Source organism: Spinacia oleracea, chromosome 1 (genome assembly GCF_020520425.1).
Source record: "Spinacia oleracea cultivar Varoflay chromosome 1, BTI_SOV_V1, whole genome shotgun sequence".
Lineage (NCBI taxonomy): Eukaryota > Viridiplantae > Streptophyta > Magnoliopsida > Caryophyllales > Amaranthaceae > Spinacia > Spinacia oleracea.
In genome coordinates, this window is record NC_079487.1 from 130,881,686 (window position 1) to 130,899,934 (window position 18,249).

General features: G+C 36.5%; 2 protein-coding genes across 2 annotated transcripts; one reads left to right on the forward strand and one right to left on the reverse strand.

Moving 5' to 3' along the window:
* The first annotated feature begins 711 nt into the window (after positions 1-711).
* On the forward strand, positions 712-10,226 carry LOC110803947 (exportin-T). Its single transcript, XM_022009501.2, has 15 exons — positions 712-2,846; positions 2,930-3,019; positions 3,122-3,211; positions 3,341-3,445; positions 3,819-3,878; positions 4,395-4,457; positions 4,535-4,630; positions 5,625-5,789; positions 6,043-6,216; positions 6,328-6,393; positions 6,464-6,562; positions 8,903-9,049; positions 9,282-9,453; positions 9,556-9,606; positions 9,722-10,226. The coding sequence occupies exons 1-13, from the start codon at positions 1,089-1,091 to the stop codon at positions 9,369-9,371; spliced, it is 3,003 nt and encodes a 1,000-aa protein (XP_021865193.2). The 5' UTR covers positions 712-1,088; the 3' UTR covers positions 9,372-9,453; positions 9,556-9,606; positions 9,722-10,226.
* A 3,950-nt stretch (positions 10,227-14,176) lies between these two features.
* On the reverse strand, positions 14,177-17,191 carry LOC110803956 (serine/threonine-protein kinase RIPK). The gene is made up of 5 exons (XM_022009510.2): positions 16,638-17,191; positions 16,199-16,334; positions 15,916-16,052; positions 15,643-15,769; positions 14,177-14,915 (listed from the first exon to the last, which is right to left on the reverse strand). The coding sequence occupies exons 1-5, from the start codon at positions 17,016-17,018 to the stop codon at positions 14,314-14,316; spliced, it is 1,383 nt and encodes a 460-aa protein (XP_021865202.2). The 5' UTR covers positions 17,019-17,191; the 3' UTR covers positions 14,177-14,313.
* Positions 17,192-18,249: the final 1,058 nt, after the last annotated feature.

An 18,249-nucleotide genomic window follows, 5' to 3' on the forward strand; every position in this document is an offset into this window, starting at 1 on the left:
CCAAAATCAATAGTTTTTTCTAGCACCCTTTTTATGTTCATAATGACCTTTATTGTTCATATAGTAACTATAATAAATTAAATACCAAAATTCTTAGACATAGTAACCATTTTTTGAAGCATAGTACCCTATGTTTTTAAAAGCGAATCGTGACTTAAAATCACATTATTCAAGCACAACATGTATCAACGACACTAATTTGATATTTTTTTCCATAATAATCCTAATAAAATGCCAAAATAAATTAGGAACAAGTTGTTGATTTTATTTTAAAGCATGGTCCACAATAAATTTAGTGTGGACCAAGTCCATTTAAGAATATCTGAATGTTAATATAGGTGGTAAATAGTAGAGGTTTTTTTTAAACTTTAGAGAACACAAAAAGATCATTTACGATAATGACCTCAAGAATTTCTTTTATAAAATAGAAATCCTTAGTAATAAAATACATCTTTATAGTTTTAAAAAGATGCAGTTTTATATACAGTACTTTTGCGATCAAATCTCATCTATATCAATTCAGATTTTCGGTTTAAAGTGCAATTATCAATTTGGGTCCCTTCTAAATTTTGCCATCTCATATGTTAAAATTCCAGCTCAGACGATTCCCATTGGGTAAGCAAAGCAACAGTAGCCATTATTCACAGAATTTTGCAATTTGCAGCACCTAGGGCTAATTTCGTAAAAAAAAAGGTTCATATAAAATGCCCCAAAACTCTCCCCTACAAAATAACCTCCGTCTACAAATTCTGAAACCATAACCTCACTCCGAGAACACGAAGAACACGATCTCCCCTTTTCTCCCCCAAATCCTCAAATCCCTACTTCATACTCTTCAAACCAAATTTACAGCACTCAAAAACCCTAAATCAAACCCTAAATCAAATTTGAAGGTTAGTTTGGTACTTCCGCCAGATCCCTTTCTCTCTCCTCAAATTCACTTCTTACAGCATTGCTTAAATTCACCATTCCCCCAAAAATATTGAATGAACTTCGTTAACTTTATATATTAATATAGTGTGAATTTGATGATAAATACTCGGAACTAAGGGTTTAAAGATTGAATTTTTCTAGGTTTTTTTTTTTTGATGAATTTGTTGATTAATCGTGATATGGATGACCTAGAGAGAGCGATTTTGATTAGTTTTGATGAATCTGGGACTATTGATTCCGTGTTAAAGTCGCAAGCAATCGAGTATTGCCAACAAATTAAGGAAACCCCGACAATTTGTAGCATTTGTGTTGAGCGTTTGTTTACCAGTAAATTAGTGCAAGTTCAGTTCTGGTGCTTGCAATGCTTGCACGACGCAGTTCGAGTTCGTTATTCGTCATCGATGGGCATAGAAGAAAAGGAATTCATTCGAAAATCTGTGTTCGCCATGGCTTGTTATGAGGGAGTTGATGACAGTAACAATGCAGTTGTTAGGGTTTTAGATAGCCCTGCTTTTATTAAGAATAAGCTTGCACAGGTTTTGGTTACTTTGATTTATTTCGAATACCCGTCAATATGGTCTTCTGTGTTTGTGGATTTCTTGCCTCATTTGAATCGGGGGGCAGTGGTTATAGATATGTTCTGTAGGTTGTTGATTGCTTTAGATGATGAATTGATTAGTTTAGACTATCCTCGCAATGCTGATGATGTGGCGGTTGCTGGTCGAGTTAAGGATGCCATGAGACAGCAATGTGTCCCTCAGATAGTTAGATTGTGGTATGACATTGTTACAGCTTATAAGAACTCAGATTCCGAGATTTGTGCAAGCGTTTTGGATTCGATGAGGAGATACATTTCCTGGATAGATATAAGTTTGATTGCTAATGACGTGTTTATACCACTGTTGTTTGAGTTACTCTTGGTTGAAGGTTTGCCTGAGCAGCTTAGGAGTGCTTCCGCGGGTTGTGTGTTGGCTGTGGTAATGAAGCGAATGGATTCACAAGTGAAACTTACACTGTTAAAGAGTCTGCAAATCAATCGTGTATTTGGTTTGATTAGTGATGAAACTGATACTGAGTTGGTCTCTAGCATTGCCAGCTTGCTCACTGGATATGCAACTGAGATTTTGGAATGTGCAAAGAGGTTAAGCTCCGAGGAAGGTAAGCGAGTTTCCTCCGAGCTTCTAGAAGAGGTTTTGCCGTCTGTTTTCTATGTAATGCAAAGTTGTGAGGTAGATGCTACGTTTAGTACAGTGCAGTTCCTTTCTAGTTATGTAGCTACCATGAAGAATCTATCTCCACTTACTGAAAAACAGCTGGTTCATGTGCGTCAGATTTTAGAAGTGATCAGGGCACAGATATGCTATGATCCCATTTACCGTGATCACCTTGATGTACTGGATAAAATAGGGATTGAAGAAGAGGACAGGATGCTTGAATATAGAAAAGACTTTCTTGTTTTGCTCCGTAGTGTGGGGCGTGTAGCACCTGATTTGACTCAATTATTTATCCAAAATTCACTTGGTAGTGCGGTTGCATCTTCTTCTGAGAGGAATGTTGAGGAGGTAGAAGCTGCACTTTCGCTCTTGTATGCGCTTGGGGAATCATTGAGTGATGAGGCAATGAGAACAGGGAGTAGGCTTTTAGGAGAGTTAGTGACCATGCTTTTATCAACAAGGTTCCCATGCCACTCTAATAGGCTTGTTGCTCTTACATATTTGGAGACAATTACAAGGTACATGAAGTATGTTCAGGAGAATGCTCAGTGTATACCCATGGCCCTGGCAGCTTTTCTTGACGAAAGAGGTATACACCACCCTAATATCAATGTCAGTCGGAGGGCAAGTTATCTCTTTATGAGACTTGTGAAATTGCTTAGATCAAAGCTGGTGCCTTATATTGAGACAATTTTACAGGTGATTTTGCATTTCTAATGAACTTTTAGGACCTTTTGATTTTCTTTTTGCTTGCCTAAACTTCTGCCTCAACATACTATCAGAGTTTACAAGACGTCGTTGCTCGATTTACCAGCATGGACTTTGCAGCTAAACAGATGATTGGAGCTGAAGATGGAAGTCACATTTTTGAGGTTCTTAATGCTATTGTGATGTAGATAAAATGTTGAAAACTACTACGCTTGTTTTTCTTTGATCTGATATGGAAACTTTGTTGCTTTCTTTATGTTCCATAGGCGATTGGTATTCTGATTGGGATGGAAAGTGTGCCGCTTGAGAAGCAAACTGATTATCTCTCCTCGTTACTCACACCTCTATGTCAGCAGGTTAAGTTTTGTGGCTATGATGTCTAAATAAATCTTTTTTGATGTTTGTGTATTTTATAATATGTTGATTAAGTGCTAAACCTTAATTTATGGTATCAAACATTTGTCTTAAAAAATTTCCATTTACAGGTGGAGGCATTGCTCAGGAGTGGGAAAATACAAAATCCAGAAGGTTCTCCGGCAACTGTTTTAATCATTCAGCAAATCATTATGGCAATTAATGCACTCAGCAAGGTTTGCCCCTCTTTGATATTCGCTACATAAATATCTTGTTATACTGGTGTGCTTACAGATTTTAAATCGACTACGAAAGTACCAGTTAGGGCAGATCATTGACAAGTAGTTCGTGCCGTTAATTGCTTGATTTAGTCTCATTCCAATTCAATAGCTAAATCCAGCGATACGGTTTTTGTCTGGAATATTATACTTGAAACAGTTGAAGGGCTAGTCTTTGCTAGTTGTAGGCTTGTGGCTGTGTTATCATCCTGTACATAAATGAAATGTGTAACTATATCCAACCTTTGAGCTTGAATGCCGCTTTTGGTCTGGCCTCCCCTGCGTATGTTTAGATTTGGTCGATCTGATTTAGTACTAATTATGGATGCAGGGTTTTAATGAACATCTTGTAACTGCCAGCCGTCCAGCCATCGGTCTCATGTTTAAGCAGGTTTGATTTGCTATGCCTCTCTTTGCTGCTTACTTTATTGCATTATTTTCACAATGTATTAGTTCGTTGAATATGGATGAAATTTTTTAACTACTTGAAATGACAATTCAGTAAGTGCTAAGTTTTAGGTATCAACCACAATTGATACTGATAATTTTTACACTAATTGTGACCTGACCTCCTGACCTCTAATGGATATCAACTGTCTGTTTAGTCCATGTGGTGGTTGTGAAACTTATTGACACATTTTGGTGTCTGACTCCTGCCTGCTTGATTTGTAGTTAACTCTGTGATCTTAACCGGTGTAATGCCTATACAAGAAATATTCCACCCCTGCTTTTGACAATTTTTAAGTCGGTGTTACCTTTCTTTAGTACCTCAATGTTGGGATTATGTTATTGGTACCAGTTATCTCAATCTTTCAGGGGTTATGCTTTATCTTTAAATAATACTTTCCCCTTAAGTGTTTACTTTGTCGAGTTACATAACTAGTTTTATTTTTTACTTGCGATGCAGACGTTAGATGTTTTACTTCAAATCCTCGTTGTCTATCCAAAAGTGGAGTCCTTGCGCAGTAAGGTATATTTCATATTACTCTGTCTCGGGGTTATTTAATTGATCCTTGCTAATCTTACTTTTATTTATTTATTTATTAGGTCACATCGTTTGTCCACCGCATGGTTGAAACTTTGGGTGTATCTGTATTTCCTTACTTGCCAAAGGCAGTGGAACAGTTGCTTGCAGATATTGAGGTAATTTTTGAAGTAGTGGGTCATGAGTTGCATTTTTACTGCTTCCTCTTTTGCTTGCTTTTGTTGTGTGAGGTGGCTCCCATAGTCCCATTCTTCCACCTGAACCGTGCTCTAGGATAGTAGGGTCGGTTTTTTTCTTGGTTGAGTATCCTAGTTATTGCCTGCTTATCAACATGCTTCTCTGTTTTAGTGCTCTTTTATTGTTTCAATATATACTTAACTCTATGTTGATATGAAACGGAATATCTGTTGTCTTGTAAGTATGATTCTTTAAGTTCTTAAAATTGTTGTGAACTGAAGCTTGTTGTGCTTTTGGAGAATCTTCCTGGACTTTGGAGTTAACGTTCCTCTCGCTTTATTTTTTTAGCCTTTCCCCTGTGCACATAATTTCAAATTTCAAGTTCCTAGGATATTACTTTTTCTAACTCAGGAAAGTCAGGATGTTGGAAGCAAATTATCAAACACAATGACCATTAACGTTGCAAGAATTCATAATGTTTTTAGTGTCCATCACTTTCTGAGAAGGAGATAGTTGAAAACTTAATGAGGATTGATTTTGAATCAGAATGATGAAGCAAAAGCCTTTCGGGGCAAATCAGACAATAATTGTACTTTAACCAATCCGAAGCAATTGGTCTTTGAGCAATTTCATCAGTAATGTAATGTGTTAATTGTTGTCCGGGTTTCCTTCAAGATTAAAAAATGGCTCTTGCTGTGAAAATGGAGCTTATGGTGTGGTCACCCTGCTTTGAATGTTACCTTTTAAAATATAAATGAAAAGACATGATTGTTTTCTGTTATAGTCGCTTACCCTGTAATGCCTTACAATAAATATATAGCAAAAGGAATGTACTGAAAGATTCATTGTGTATTTGTAGTATATCTTTTCTGTTTCGGTCTAGAGCTTTCATACCTCGGATGTTATTTTGTTGCTTTGGCATCCTTCAAGTTTTCCTTGATTATGTAGCTAACTTTACTATGTTTTCTGTGGCAGCCAAAAGAGTTGGTTGGAGTTCTTGTGTTACTTAATCAACTTATTTGCAAATTCAGCACCTCAGTTCATGACATAGTGGATGAAGTATTTCCTGCTATTGCTAGTAGGGTATTTTCTGTTCTTCCACAGGATGCAATTCCTTGTGGACCAGGGGGCATCACAGAGGTATGGTTACAGTGGTGTGGTCATCATACTTTGATAGCTTTGATGTTTATATTTCACTCCCTAATCATGAAAAAAGTGATTCTTTTTCATACCCGAGGATGGCAAACTGGATTTGTATACAGAGAATCAGAATATACCACATCAAGCTGCTTAGAACTATGAAGAGCATCCAATGTTGAATTATCCTTCCCAATAAATAAGGCTTTGAAGATTTTATTTTTATGCTCATACTATTTATTTTAATCCATTGTAGGAAATTCGTGAGCTTCAGGAACTTCAGCGTACATTTTTCATATTTCTCAATGCCATAGCCACACATGACTTGTCTTCAGTTTTCATCTCTCCTAAATGCCGTGCTTACCTCGATCGAATAATGCAGCTGCTATTGTATTCATGTTGTAACCATAAGGATATTACTGTGAGGAAGGTGTGCTCCTCTCTCCATTCTAGTTCAACTGATTTTTCTTACGGGTTCCTTCTGATTTTCTGTGTGGAAACTTATTATGATCTTAATCTTAACCATGCTTCTTTCAATTAGGTATGTGTGCAGATATTTATCAGACTAATCAAAGACTGGTGCACTGGTCAATATGGAGAAGAGAAGGTTTGTTCTCGGAATTTCCTCTGTGATTTTATTTAGTCAGAGAGATTGTATTAAGACGGGTATTTTCCAGGTACCCGGGTTTCAGAGTTTTATACTTGAAACCTTTGCTGCAAATTGTTGTCTGTACAGCGTGCTGGACAAGTCTTTTGAGTTTCGGGATGCAAATTCTGTGAGTTGAAATACTCTGAATTATTTACTGCATTGTTCTGCACAATATCTTTCACCAAATTGTTTATTGCTTCTCATTCCTTTTTTCTTTTATCATAGTTATGTGAACAACTTTCAAAATATAATGATGCTAAGTGCCCAGTATGGTTTGTTTGGTTTTTATCTTTTTTATTCATATCGTTGTAGTAGTGAATTCAATTTTCACTATTCTACCCAATCTTGTTCCGTGCTTAACGATCCCAATTTTTGTATTTCCTCTGGAACCCTTTGTTGTATTTACAGTCTTTTGTGCGTTTCTAGGTGTCCCATTTGCAAGTGGTATGCTCATGGTAGAATCTGTGCACACGTTACTTTGTTTTATTTTATGCATCTAGGTATTCTAATTATTCACTTGTGCTGCTAGAATTTTCGTGCTTCTGTACACTTTCTTACTTTTGGTTTCTGTATTTTCTGGTATAGCACTGGTGTTCTGTTAAGGCTTTCTATCAGATGGTTTCTCATGACCATCTTTTAAGAGTGTCTGCTGAAGTGTGTATGAGTTTGGCCAGACTTTTAATTGTTCAAATATTAATCTCTCATAGTATGTTAGACAATGTCAAACATGAAGTGATTGGGCAGCATTCGCAGAAAGTGGTCATTTTGTCGTTTCCTAAGCTAAATTTTAAGTTAATAATGGGTAGGGTAACTCTAGTTTTGGAGATGAACTAATTGCTTCAGTGTGTTTGAAATTTTGATTTAAGGATGTGGTGGGGAGGGGAGGGGAGGGGAGGGAGAAGGGGTTGGATAACAATTGCGAAAGGAAAGGATTTGAAGCCTGTATGCAAAGTTAGCAGGAGGATGACCAGTGCCACGGATACAGCAGCGGAGCAGCCAGAAGAACAGTTTGATGAGATGCTGAGGATTGAAAATGAAGACGTTCATGGAACTTGTCACCTGTATGGTTTCTTACCAAAATCACCATTTCCTCATTTTGAGAATCTTCAATTCACTAGAAAGCCCTACCACTAAATGTCTAAACCTAGCTACAGTGACATGTATTTGTTCATAACTGTTCACCCAACTCACAACTGGCAATAGTTCCATTGCTATATGAATCCAATTGGCAAACATTTTCTTGAGAGATACACCCAAAAAAACCCACGGGCCTTTCTAGTTTCCTTCATCAAGGAAGGGAGGAAAACCTATCCCTCCTAATCCCTTCCTTTTCTTGGCCAATCCTATCCTCCTCCTCCTCCCCCCCCCCCCCCCCCCCCCCCCGACAACCCTTCTTCCTAAATTCCTATCAAACAAGCTGTTAGTACCACTATTATTAACAGGCTATGATAGTATTATAATAGTTCTAAGATAATTCACGATTCAGCAGGAAAGTTGGCAGCATTTACCCTGTGGTATGATTGACTGAAAATCCAATGATTAAAATCATCTTGAATAAGGATTCACTGTTCTTTAATGGTAATGCAGTTGAGAGTTTGGTAGTTTCCTGTATGGACGCTAATTGTGCGGGGATCTACATCCCTACAGGTGGAGGTCAGCTGGATCAGACCAATCCAGAGATGGTGAAGCTAAACCTTGAAAGTACTGGCTCCAGGCTTTGGATGGGCTCAGGCTACGGCCTACAGAACTTGAACTGGACATGTTCTGTGATGTTTGCTGTTATGGCTGATTCCTCTTTTTTTTTTTTTGACGGATGGCTGTTTTCTTTTTTTTCCAATTTATAAGAATTTTTGGCATTTCATTTACGAATTTCAGGGCAGGCTACATGAAGCATTGGCTGGCTGGTTTTAGTATAGTTTCCTATCTCTATTTCTAGGAATTCCTTTTAGACTCTAAAACCAGACATGAGTTGGCACATTACGAGTGTCTTGTTACCTTCCTCTAAAAGAGATGGACAACGCTCTACATCTGATGTGAGATTCAACATCATCTGTGGCAAAGGACCATGTGTATTTGACTTAATGGCAGTGTTGCATAACAACTTAGTCAACTGTTGAGGGGCATTGGAAAAGCTGCCCCAATAGTCTGCGAAGCCAGTAGTGCGTTTCCTTGTGTATTTTTGTCCAAAAATTCAAATCTTACCGTTTTTTAGTCCAAAAATTCAAGTCTCATATCATCCAGTAGTGCGTTTCCTTGTGTATTTTTGTACTATAGCTTTTTATTTGTCAAGGTTTTCTCCATTTTGTTTTTCGTGTACGTCATAAGTATTATCCATCTTCTGTAGATTTGTAAATTTGGTGTGTTTTAACGACATTAATTTTATTGTTCCAATATGTGGTTTTTCTTTAGCTTATGATTTCTATCCTTGTTTGGTAACAATACTTACCTTCTTTTTGTTATTTGCCAGCATGCATTGTTTGGAGAAATAATGACGGCTCAGAAGGTCATGTATGAGAAATTTGGTGAGAACTTTCTTGCCAATTTTGTATCCAAGGGTTTTCTCGCTGCAAACTGTTCCCAAAATTTGGCTGAGCAGTATCGTCAGAAATTGCAGGTTAGGAAATTTTTCAGTGCTTCCTTTCTAAATCTTACGGTTTTGTATATTAGGCGTAGGTTTATGATCTCTGATGATAGTTGAATCAGAAGTTCTTGCTTAGTTATAGTTCTTAATGGTGTCCTGGTAGTCTGGTATAACATGATTTTGCATTTTGGTTTTCATTTTCTTCTGCTTTGAGTTAGCAATTACCTTAACTTGTTATTCCTGTGCCGGTGGTCTTGATTTGCAGAGCAATGACACCAAAGCTCTTAAATCGTTCTACCAGTCCCTCGTAGAAAATCTAAGACAGCAACAGAATGGAAGCCTCGTTTTCAGATAGCACTTTCAAAGGATATATGACTATCGATGTTCCATATTTCATTGTCGTTTATTATGGCTCTACTTTTTTTTTTCCCGTACAGGTAAGCTATACCTCTGTTTCTGATAATGCCTGCTCATTAATGACTCAATAGTTCTTTTGACAAATATCTTTTGACAGTTCTTGATGTTATTTAATGTTGCAGGTTTTGTCCTCCGCTGTAAATATTTATTGCGTTACTTCACTGGTCCGTGAGGTAAGGAAGCGGCTGGTCTTTTTCCTTGAGCAATTATCCAATTAGCAATCTCGCTTTACAAGAAGCAGATAGGTATCAGGGTTTCTGACTTAGTTTTGTTACTTCCCTTAAACAGGTGTAAATTCTGGGAAGCAGTTTTGTGGTTCTAAAATGGAAATCTGAAAGCACTTTTGTCATGGTAAGTGAAAGTGGCAATTTGTGTCCAAGATGTTGTGCCATTTGGGAATTGAAAGAAATAGAACAGAAAATGAAAAAAAAACACATGCGGTGAATTTCAGGTTTAGTTATGGGGTAGAACTTAGAAGGCATATTCTTTGAATTTGTGGGATATTTGATCCCATAAAAATTTTGGTTTGTAAGTAACTTTACTAGACTTGAATGTAATCTTACTCTTATTCTAATTTACATAGTTAGGTGACTATCAGTATGGATTAGCCGTTAGCTGTTAGCCCCTCTCCCCTCCCCAAACGGAATGGGGCGTCAGGTTCTTACACCCGACCTTTCCTGTATAGCTGGCGCCCGTCATGCCAAGACCGAAAGTAGTTACCAGTCTTTCTTATACGAGCTTGTTTTTTGGAGTATTTACTTGAAATTACAATTTATGAGCGTAGTTTGTTTAATTTTGGGAGATGTTGGTTTTCTTCGTCGAGCTTTCCTTTTTACGTCGAGCTTTCCTTTTTACTAAAAAGAATGTGCTGTTTTGAACTTTTGATGGGTTACAGTAGAGAATCAATTAGGACATTCACAAGGCGTAGAATGCCTATGGTATATTGCGTGTTGACCAGAGTACTTGCCGTAATTCATTCAATATGCCTTTAAGTTTACGCTTACTATTTCTGGAATGGCCTTGTTTTTCCCTATGTCATACGAGAGTAACGTGGTAACACTGTCATTCTAATAAACCTTTTGTCTTACCGACTATCGAAAATGAACTTTAGACGTGGTGGTTCTCGATCAATTTATGGATAGGTGTGCTAAAATCAGTTCTCGACCATTTCACTCATGATCGACATGTCCTGCTTTCTGGCTTTGCTTATGCATAGAATATTCTCATTTCTTAAAGAAGAGTAAATTAGTAATGGGAGTTGGTGTACTTAAAAGTATGTTATTCGAAATTAGTCAATTAGGCATTTCAATATTTATTCATGTGTCAATCATTAATGTCATCCTTGCTAAGTAGGAAGGTTCCTTTGTCTCACGATTTGTACGGAGTATTACAATATGGAATACTCCGAATGTATTACACCGTCCACATCGGTGCTGAAATTAATGTCTGTAATTTTGTTTAAGCAATCTTTCACCCCCACACTAGCTAAGTAGCTACAGTGTCAGTGTTAGCTTAAGTAGGATGATTTGATTAAATATCATGCAATATTGGTAGTCAAAGTTGTGCATTGACAAGCGTGTCCAGTTAAAACGGTGCGAGTATTAAGGGACCGGAAGGAATATAAAAATACACAGGAGCTTAACTAATACAGATAAGAGCGTTAATAAGCTTGGAGCAGTGTGCCCAGATCCAAAATCCCCGAGTGTTAAGTACGGAGTATATAGGCATGAAGCCATGAAGGCATCATAGGCTCATAGCCCATAAGAGCGAAGTAATAAGTAATTTTTTTTATGTTTGACCTTATTTTCGCTTAAAATTCATTAAAAATGATCAAGTTGATGGAGTCTATAATTTCATGATTTAGGTAAGTGACAATCACGTAAATAAAATGCGTCCTTTTTTTTACTAGTTAAGAAGAAGGAACCCTACTGAACCAACACTTAGCACAAGTTAACCAACCCAGTATTCGCTTGACCCACTCCCAAGCATTTCACAGTTGATGGGGCTTGACCTTATAAGTTCCCCACCAACTCCACCAACTTATATATATGTTGGTTAATAAAATGCGTAACATATACCCTTTTGTACATGTATCTGGTATCCCTCTCCGTGTAAGCTATACTCGTGGAATAAAAATTAGTCTTGCATCAAGATCAGCGTTACCTAATTTCCTAATCACCCTTGGATTGTGAATCCAAAAACGAATTATAACATGAAAGTAATTTATTTTTTGGGTCTTGACAAATTAGGTAGCGAATTGCGAACCAAACACAATCTCATACTAGCAAAAACAGGTACCAATGATCAAGAATTCGATCAAAACAAAATTAAGGCATGCTAGAACCATTTTTAAGCTTTGTTTGATGAACACATGCCATGCCATGAGATGAGAGCCCATGACCCCTAACTAGCAATCAGTAGCTTCGATGAAAAAGGACTTTTTGAGGAGCTTTTAAATTTTACCTATCCCTTAATTAGGGATGTCAGTGGGGCGGGTTTTGCGGGAGACCCGCCCCGTATCCGCCCCAAGTAGGCGGGGATGGAGGTAGGTTTGGCGGGTGATGGGGCGGGGATGGGTATAAAAATCGTATCCGCAATGGGTGATGGGGCGGGTGTGGATTTTGTGTTGAACCCGCCCCATCCCCGCCCGCCCCGCCCCATCCCCGCCCGCCCCGCCCCATCCCCACTCGCCCCGCCCCATCCCCACTTACCCCGTTTCATACCCACCATGAGTGATGGGTGAGTTTGGATTCATTTGCATCTTTAGGTGGTAATATGAATTTAGGTGAGACTAAGTTTTTTGTTTGAATTTTTTTGTTATGACGAGTATTATTTTCGATTATATATGTTAACTTTAGTCATAATGTATTTTTTCAATAGTTAACTTTCATTACTCCGTATATATGGCAAATGGTTGCTAAATAAGAAAAATTAGGCGGGTATTAGCGCGGGTATGAAGCGGGGATAAGATGGGGATGGATACCCAGTTGGGTGGTGGGGCGGTGATGGATTTTAGCTTACACCCGTTGGGGCGGGGATGGGGATGAATTTTGTACCCGCCATGGGTGATGGGGCGGGGATGGGGATGAAAATTTTAGGTGGGGATGGGGATGGAGGGACCTACATCCGCATCCGCCCCGCCCCATTGACATCCCTACCCTTAATAAGAACGTTTGGGTAAGGAGTCTAGGACCCTTATACTCAATACTCCACTTTTCCATTCCAAGTTTGTCTTTAATTTTTGGCGTTTGATGAACAAGGAGAGTCCACGACTCCTAACTTGCTAATTAAGAACATGGTTCTCTATTCTTTTTCCTCATTATGACATGCATTATGTCTTGTCCAATATTCATGGACCACCATTCATCTCAATTCTCTACTTCTCATATGTTTTTCTTTTTCTTTTGGTGTGTATATGTGCACGCGCGTAGAAAGAACACTATAAAATAATCATTTTATAGAGACGAGGAATTTTGTCTCTATATAATCCAAATCCGTCTCAAAATGATGCTTAGAGACGGATTTGAGACGAAAGTAGGGCGTCTCTATAGAGAGCGTCTCAAAATAATTTGAGACGGAATTCTTGCAAATCCATTACAAATTTGAGACGGAATTTTTGAAACTCCTCATATAATTCCATCTCAAATTTAATTTAGAGACGAAATTTAGTAATCCGTCTCAATTTTGAGACGTTTGTTGTATACGTCTCAAAATCCATCTCTAATTGATGCATAATTTTGTAGTGGAGTCACAAATTGTAATGATATAGTCATGATTTGATCTTCAAATTTTTTAACCAAATCGGTATCCGTACGATAAAGTTAAATAATCTCAGTAGATTTGAGACTGTAAACTTAACTTTAGTAACCTAGCTAGCAGAGGAAAAGGGTTTTTGAGGTGGACACTTTAAGCTACTACTAATAAGAATAATTAAACAGCATTATTGCCAATTTCGAAATCTTAATTTCATGGGATTGGATATAGAACATACTCGAAGTAATAATTTATTCTATTAAAATGAGAAGCTTATAATGGGATTACGGAAAGGTCCATTATAAAAGAAAAAGATGTTTTTGCTTTTGTAGGAAAACTTAACGCTAATTAGCTAGGTCTATATCTACTTCCAAAATATTGATTTTTCTTTGCTAAAGTTAAAAGCGAGGGGCTAAAATATCATACAAAAATTATATTTTTATGATATTTTCTATTAATATTTTAGGATGTTATAATTATTTTGAACATTCTTTAAAACTTATGATATTATGATTCATCTAAATAATTAACCACTCCAATTGACAAAATGAAGATGTAAACTAATACACATAACCTTCTCTTGGTAGGTAAGGTAGCACTCTTAAGTAATTTCAGATAGTGTTAGTAAGCTCGAATAAAATATATAAGATAATTTAAATAAAGAAATTAAGTTTACGTCGTTACGGAAAAAAATGTTCAAATAAATTTAAAAATTGGCAAACAAAGTTTAGGCAATTTTCTATATACAATCATTTTTGTCTTGTGCATGATACGACCAAACTTTATTTAATTGTTGTTAGCACATGAAAATAACTCAATAAGTAGCCTTGATTGTATTTTTATTTTTATTTTTATTTTCATCTTTGGGGTGCGAACTGCGAATGAGCCACTAGGGCGATACAAGTTATAGATTAGGGTGCGAATAAACATTCTAAGATCTACCGTACACAGACTCTCAGTTTTAACCAGCATACCAAAACCTCATTAGAGTTTTGATTGTAATATGCCCATAGCTTTCTTCTTATTAGTTACACAACTGAAATAACTCATTATTTGTTCCAACAAAAAACTTTGTACACTTGCAGTGAATTAAATCATAATTACTAATTAAAACAAATTAAAGCCTCCTATTGTTGAGCTTTACAAAGATCTGAATCAGATTTAACAGCCCTAGATCTCAATGATCTTCTATGCTCTCTAATCCTTTGTTTTTCTCCAATTTGAACTTCTTCTTGTTTGTTGTTTTCTCCTATTTCAACCTCCTTTTCTTCCAATTCAACTTTCACCACTTCATTTTTTACATCAATTATATTAACATCCTCATCTTTAACATCACATAACAATGATTGTTCTTTCTTGGTTATTACTTGAGTACCTTCTTTAGGTACAACATACACAAAAGTACCCCCAAATGGCATGTCATTGAGCTCCAAAAGGGGTTCCAACACTTTGATCACTGCACTCATTTTCGGCCGTGTTTTGGGGTGCTTGCTTAGGCATTGGTAGGCCAATTGAGCTGCTATTTTCGAACCTTCGATAGAGTATTGCCCGTCTAGTCTCGGGTCCATTAAGCCTTCGATTTTTCGAGGATCTTTGAGTAGAGGTCTCCCCCATTCTACTAAACTCTGCTCCTTTTTCGGGCGCTTTTTGTCCATACATCTTCTTCCTGTTAGTATCTCTAGTAGTACTACCCCGAAACTGTAGACATCGCTCATGGTTGTCAAATGACCTGGTTTATTTTTCAAGCAATACATAGGATGTTACTTAATGTACAATATTGTTCGTTATGATTGAATTACTTTTTACACTTCTTTAAGGTCATGTTCTCCTTGACTATACTTTGTTTCAAAAGAAAATGTTATTGTTTTTCCTTACATAGAATTTTCCTGAAAACAATTTTCAAGGGAAAATATAAAGGAAAAATAGTTTTTCTTTGTTCACTTCCTTGCAAGAAAAGTTATAAAGAAAAAAAAAAACGTAGAAGTGAAAATGAAAGATGGGTAGGAGAAGAGAAAAAGAAATGTAAGGGGTTTTGAGAGAAAAATGTGGCATTCTTTCTTTTCAAAGGAAAGTTGTTTTCCACCTCTGAGAAAACAAAAAACGGAAATTTTCAGAAAAGTATTTTCTGCAAAAACAAACAGAGTTTTAAGGATGTGTTCTATTTACTTGATTTTCACCTTTTTTTTTCCTCCTGAAGTTATATTGTCATAACTTATTTTTTCTTGAAATAGTAGGACAGAACAAGGTCTTATTCAATAAGATAAACATTGGTGAATCAACAAATATTAGTTTTGACTAGTACAACTCAAGTTTAAGTCACTCTAATTAGTTCTACATTAAACTATTTTGTGAAAATCACGTGAAAGGAATGAGGTCTTAAAAGGCGATTGTTTGTGTAGTGTAACACTACGGGGCCTAGAAATCATTGTCCCGAAAGAATGGCTTTAATAAATTACCTGTCATAATGTACTCTGGGGCTGCATAGCCGTGAGTGCCCACTATGTTCTTGGTTGAAACATGACTCTTATCTTCCCCTGGCCCATCTCTTGCAAACCCAAAATCCGAGAGTTTTGCAGTATAATCCTACACAAACCAACAAATTATTAGTTGGAGGGTAAAATTAAATCCGGAAACTTCCGTCATCTGTCTGGAATTAATTGTCACGTTTATAGATATAACAGTGCAATTTGAACTGGTTACGCGACAACTAGTAATGGACGGAGGCTTACAGCATTTAAGAGTATGTTAGCAGCCTTAAAATCTCTGAAAATGACTGGTTTATTGAGTTCATGAAGAAAATCTAAGCCTTTTGCAGCTTCTAATGCAACTTTGATTCTTGTCAACCATGGCAACGGAACAGAACGTCCTACATTCACATAATTAGAAACACAAACCGAAAGTAATTAAATTAGGGTAGGGTCAAAATTGGAATTAAACAATAAAGATAGAATAAAACAGTGTTATTCTTCACTGATTGTTCAATGATAAAGAGGATCGGATATATATACTTACTGCTAAAAAGTTGCTTGTCCAAATTACCCCTTGCCATAAACTCATACACAAGGAGCCTTTGGTCATTTTCACATGAATACCCAATTAACTTCACCAAATTAGGGTGCCTTAATTGCGCAAGATATATCACTTCAGCCTATAACAAATTTTGTGCACACTCATATAAGTATGTAATTATATCATAAAGGTCGCAAACTGCGATAGTAACAAATTTTATTGTTGTAATTTGTGATTTTTATGATCACCTTGTATACTACAAAATACTACTGGGTACATCTAACTGTAAGTGTTTATACTGTGTTTGTAGCTTATTTAGACTAAAAAACAAAACATCTAGCTGCAGATGTATCCGAATACAAGATAGATTTTGTGCTGGTTATTTAAAGTTTCATGGATATGTTGTAATGGAGGGGCAAAAAAGTAAATAGAAGTAGCTTACCAGCCACTCCTTATGGCCTTGTGTTCCTTCCAAATCCAAGACCTTAACAGCAACAGCTTGAGCCTCTAATCCAGGCCTAAGACTATCATGTAAGAAGCCTTTATAAACCGCACCGAACCCACCTTCACCAAGGAAGTTACTTAAGGAGAAGTTGTTAGTGATTAACCTAAGTTCATCATGGCTAAAAACATGGAGGTTTGAACCAGGAATCGAGTTCGAAAGCTCGTTGATCGACATATCAGAGGTGTAAAGGTAAGTATTGGTTAAACCTAAATGAGATACTCTTTGAGGAGAAGGTAAGGGAGTTTGTTTAGGATGAACAAGTTCATCATTTGTGTCAAGAGTATTGCTAAAACAACACATGGCCATTTTAAGTGCCATTTTTGTTGTTTGTTATTTTTGGGGTTTGGTCTTCCAATTTAAGGGAAGAGCTTGAAGATTAAGCAAAATGAGTATAGTTTGATGTGAAAAGAAATGATAGTGGAAAATGGGTTTGTGGTTTTGGAAGAATACCTTTTGTTTTTTAAAGGATACTTTAACAAAGAAAGACCGGCCAAAATTGAAAGGCCAAAGTGTTCAATTAAGCCAAGTTTATGAACCTTGTGATCCTATATTTTTTATTTTTTTTATTTTAATATTAAAATGGTTTTGTGGTCCTTGTTGCACACGAGGTTGCAATTTTTTTGATAATTGAAATTGTACTCTATTTCTTCGAGGCAAACTCTTATGAAATTCGATTCGAAGGTTTTTATATTCTTCGGATCGAATATAAGCTAAATAAAGGATATTTTTTTGGTGAAAATAAGAAGTTTATTAGTCTTGAAATATATTCTTTTCAAATAATACATGTGCTTTTGGTGTAGAGAGAAATATAAAGGGCAAGCTAAACCCAAATAATTAACTTGTGAATGTTTGACAATGATAAATGAGATACGTGAAAGGAGTTATTGTCCTTGTTGCCTTGTGATTTTAGGTAAAACCTTATTGAGCTTGTAAAAATAAGACTGGATCTCTCTTTTAATGACGGATTACAAAGTTTTATTTTTAAAATGCAAGACAAATTAGGGATCTTTTGGTTACTTTGCGAATAATCAAAACGTGCTAAGAAAGTTTACTTTCTATAATGTCTTAGATGCAAGTCTTTTATTTCACTCAACTAAACACATTTAAATTAATTGGATTCAACTTTACATACTTGTAAAAAAATTATAGGGACGGGTTGCTTGTTTTAAATTTCAAAAAAAAAATGTGCTACTTTTTTGTACAAAAAATATGGGTATCGGTAATTTTTGGAGAGTACTATACTTCTCAGGAGTTAGCTTATATTCTTTCCGATTCATAATACTACCTCCATTCCACAATACATGCAACATTTCTTTTTGCACATATTTGATAGATTAAAAAGTGATACCGCAAGTGCACGGTGTCTGTTGTTAGCAGATACTTAGCAAATACGGGTCGATCCCACAGGGAGACAAGTTCTATTAGTTTTTGCCCAATTATACGAACTATTTCAATAACGAAAGTTGAGTTTGAGTATTAACTACTAAAGCTAAAACAATAATAAAAATGCGTAATTTATCAATGAATTAAAGGTCTAGGGCGTCTGTTC

Coding starts and splice junctions, on each gene's coding strand:
- LOC110803947 (XM_022009501.2), top strand. CDS start 1,089: ATGAATTTGTTGATTAATCGTGATATGGATGACCTAGAGAGAGCGATT. Junction 3,879..4,394: donor TCGGTCTCATGTTTAAGCAG/GTTTGATTTGCT, acceptor CTTGCGATGCAG/ACGTTAGATGTTTTACTTCA. Junction 6,217..6,327: donor AGGATATTACTGTGAGGAAG/GTGTGCTCCTCT, acceptor TCTTTCAATTAG/GTATGTGTGCAGATATTTAT.
- LOC110803956 (XM_022009510.2), bottom strand. CDS start 17,018: ATGGCACTTAAAATGGCCATGTGTTGTTTTAGCAATACTCTTGACACA. Junction 16,335..16,637: donor AAGGCCATAAGGAGTGGCTG/GTAAGCTACTTC, acceptor AATTTGTTATAG/GCTGAAGTGATATATCTTGC. Junction 16,053..16,198: donor GGACAAGCAACTTTTTAGCA/GTAAGTATATAT, acceptor ATGTGAATGTAG/GACGTTCTGTTCCGTTGCCA.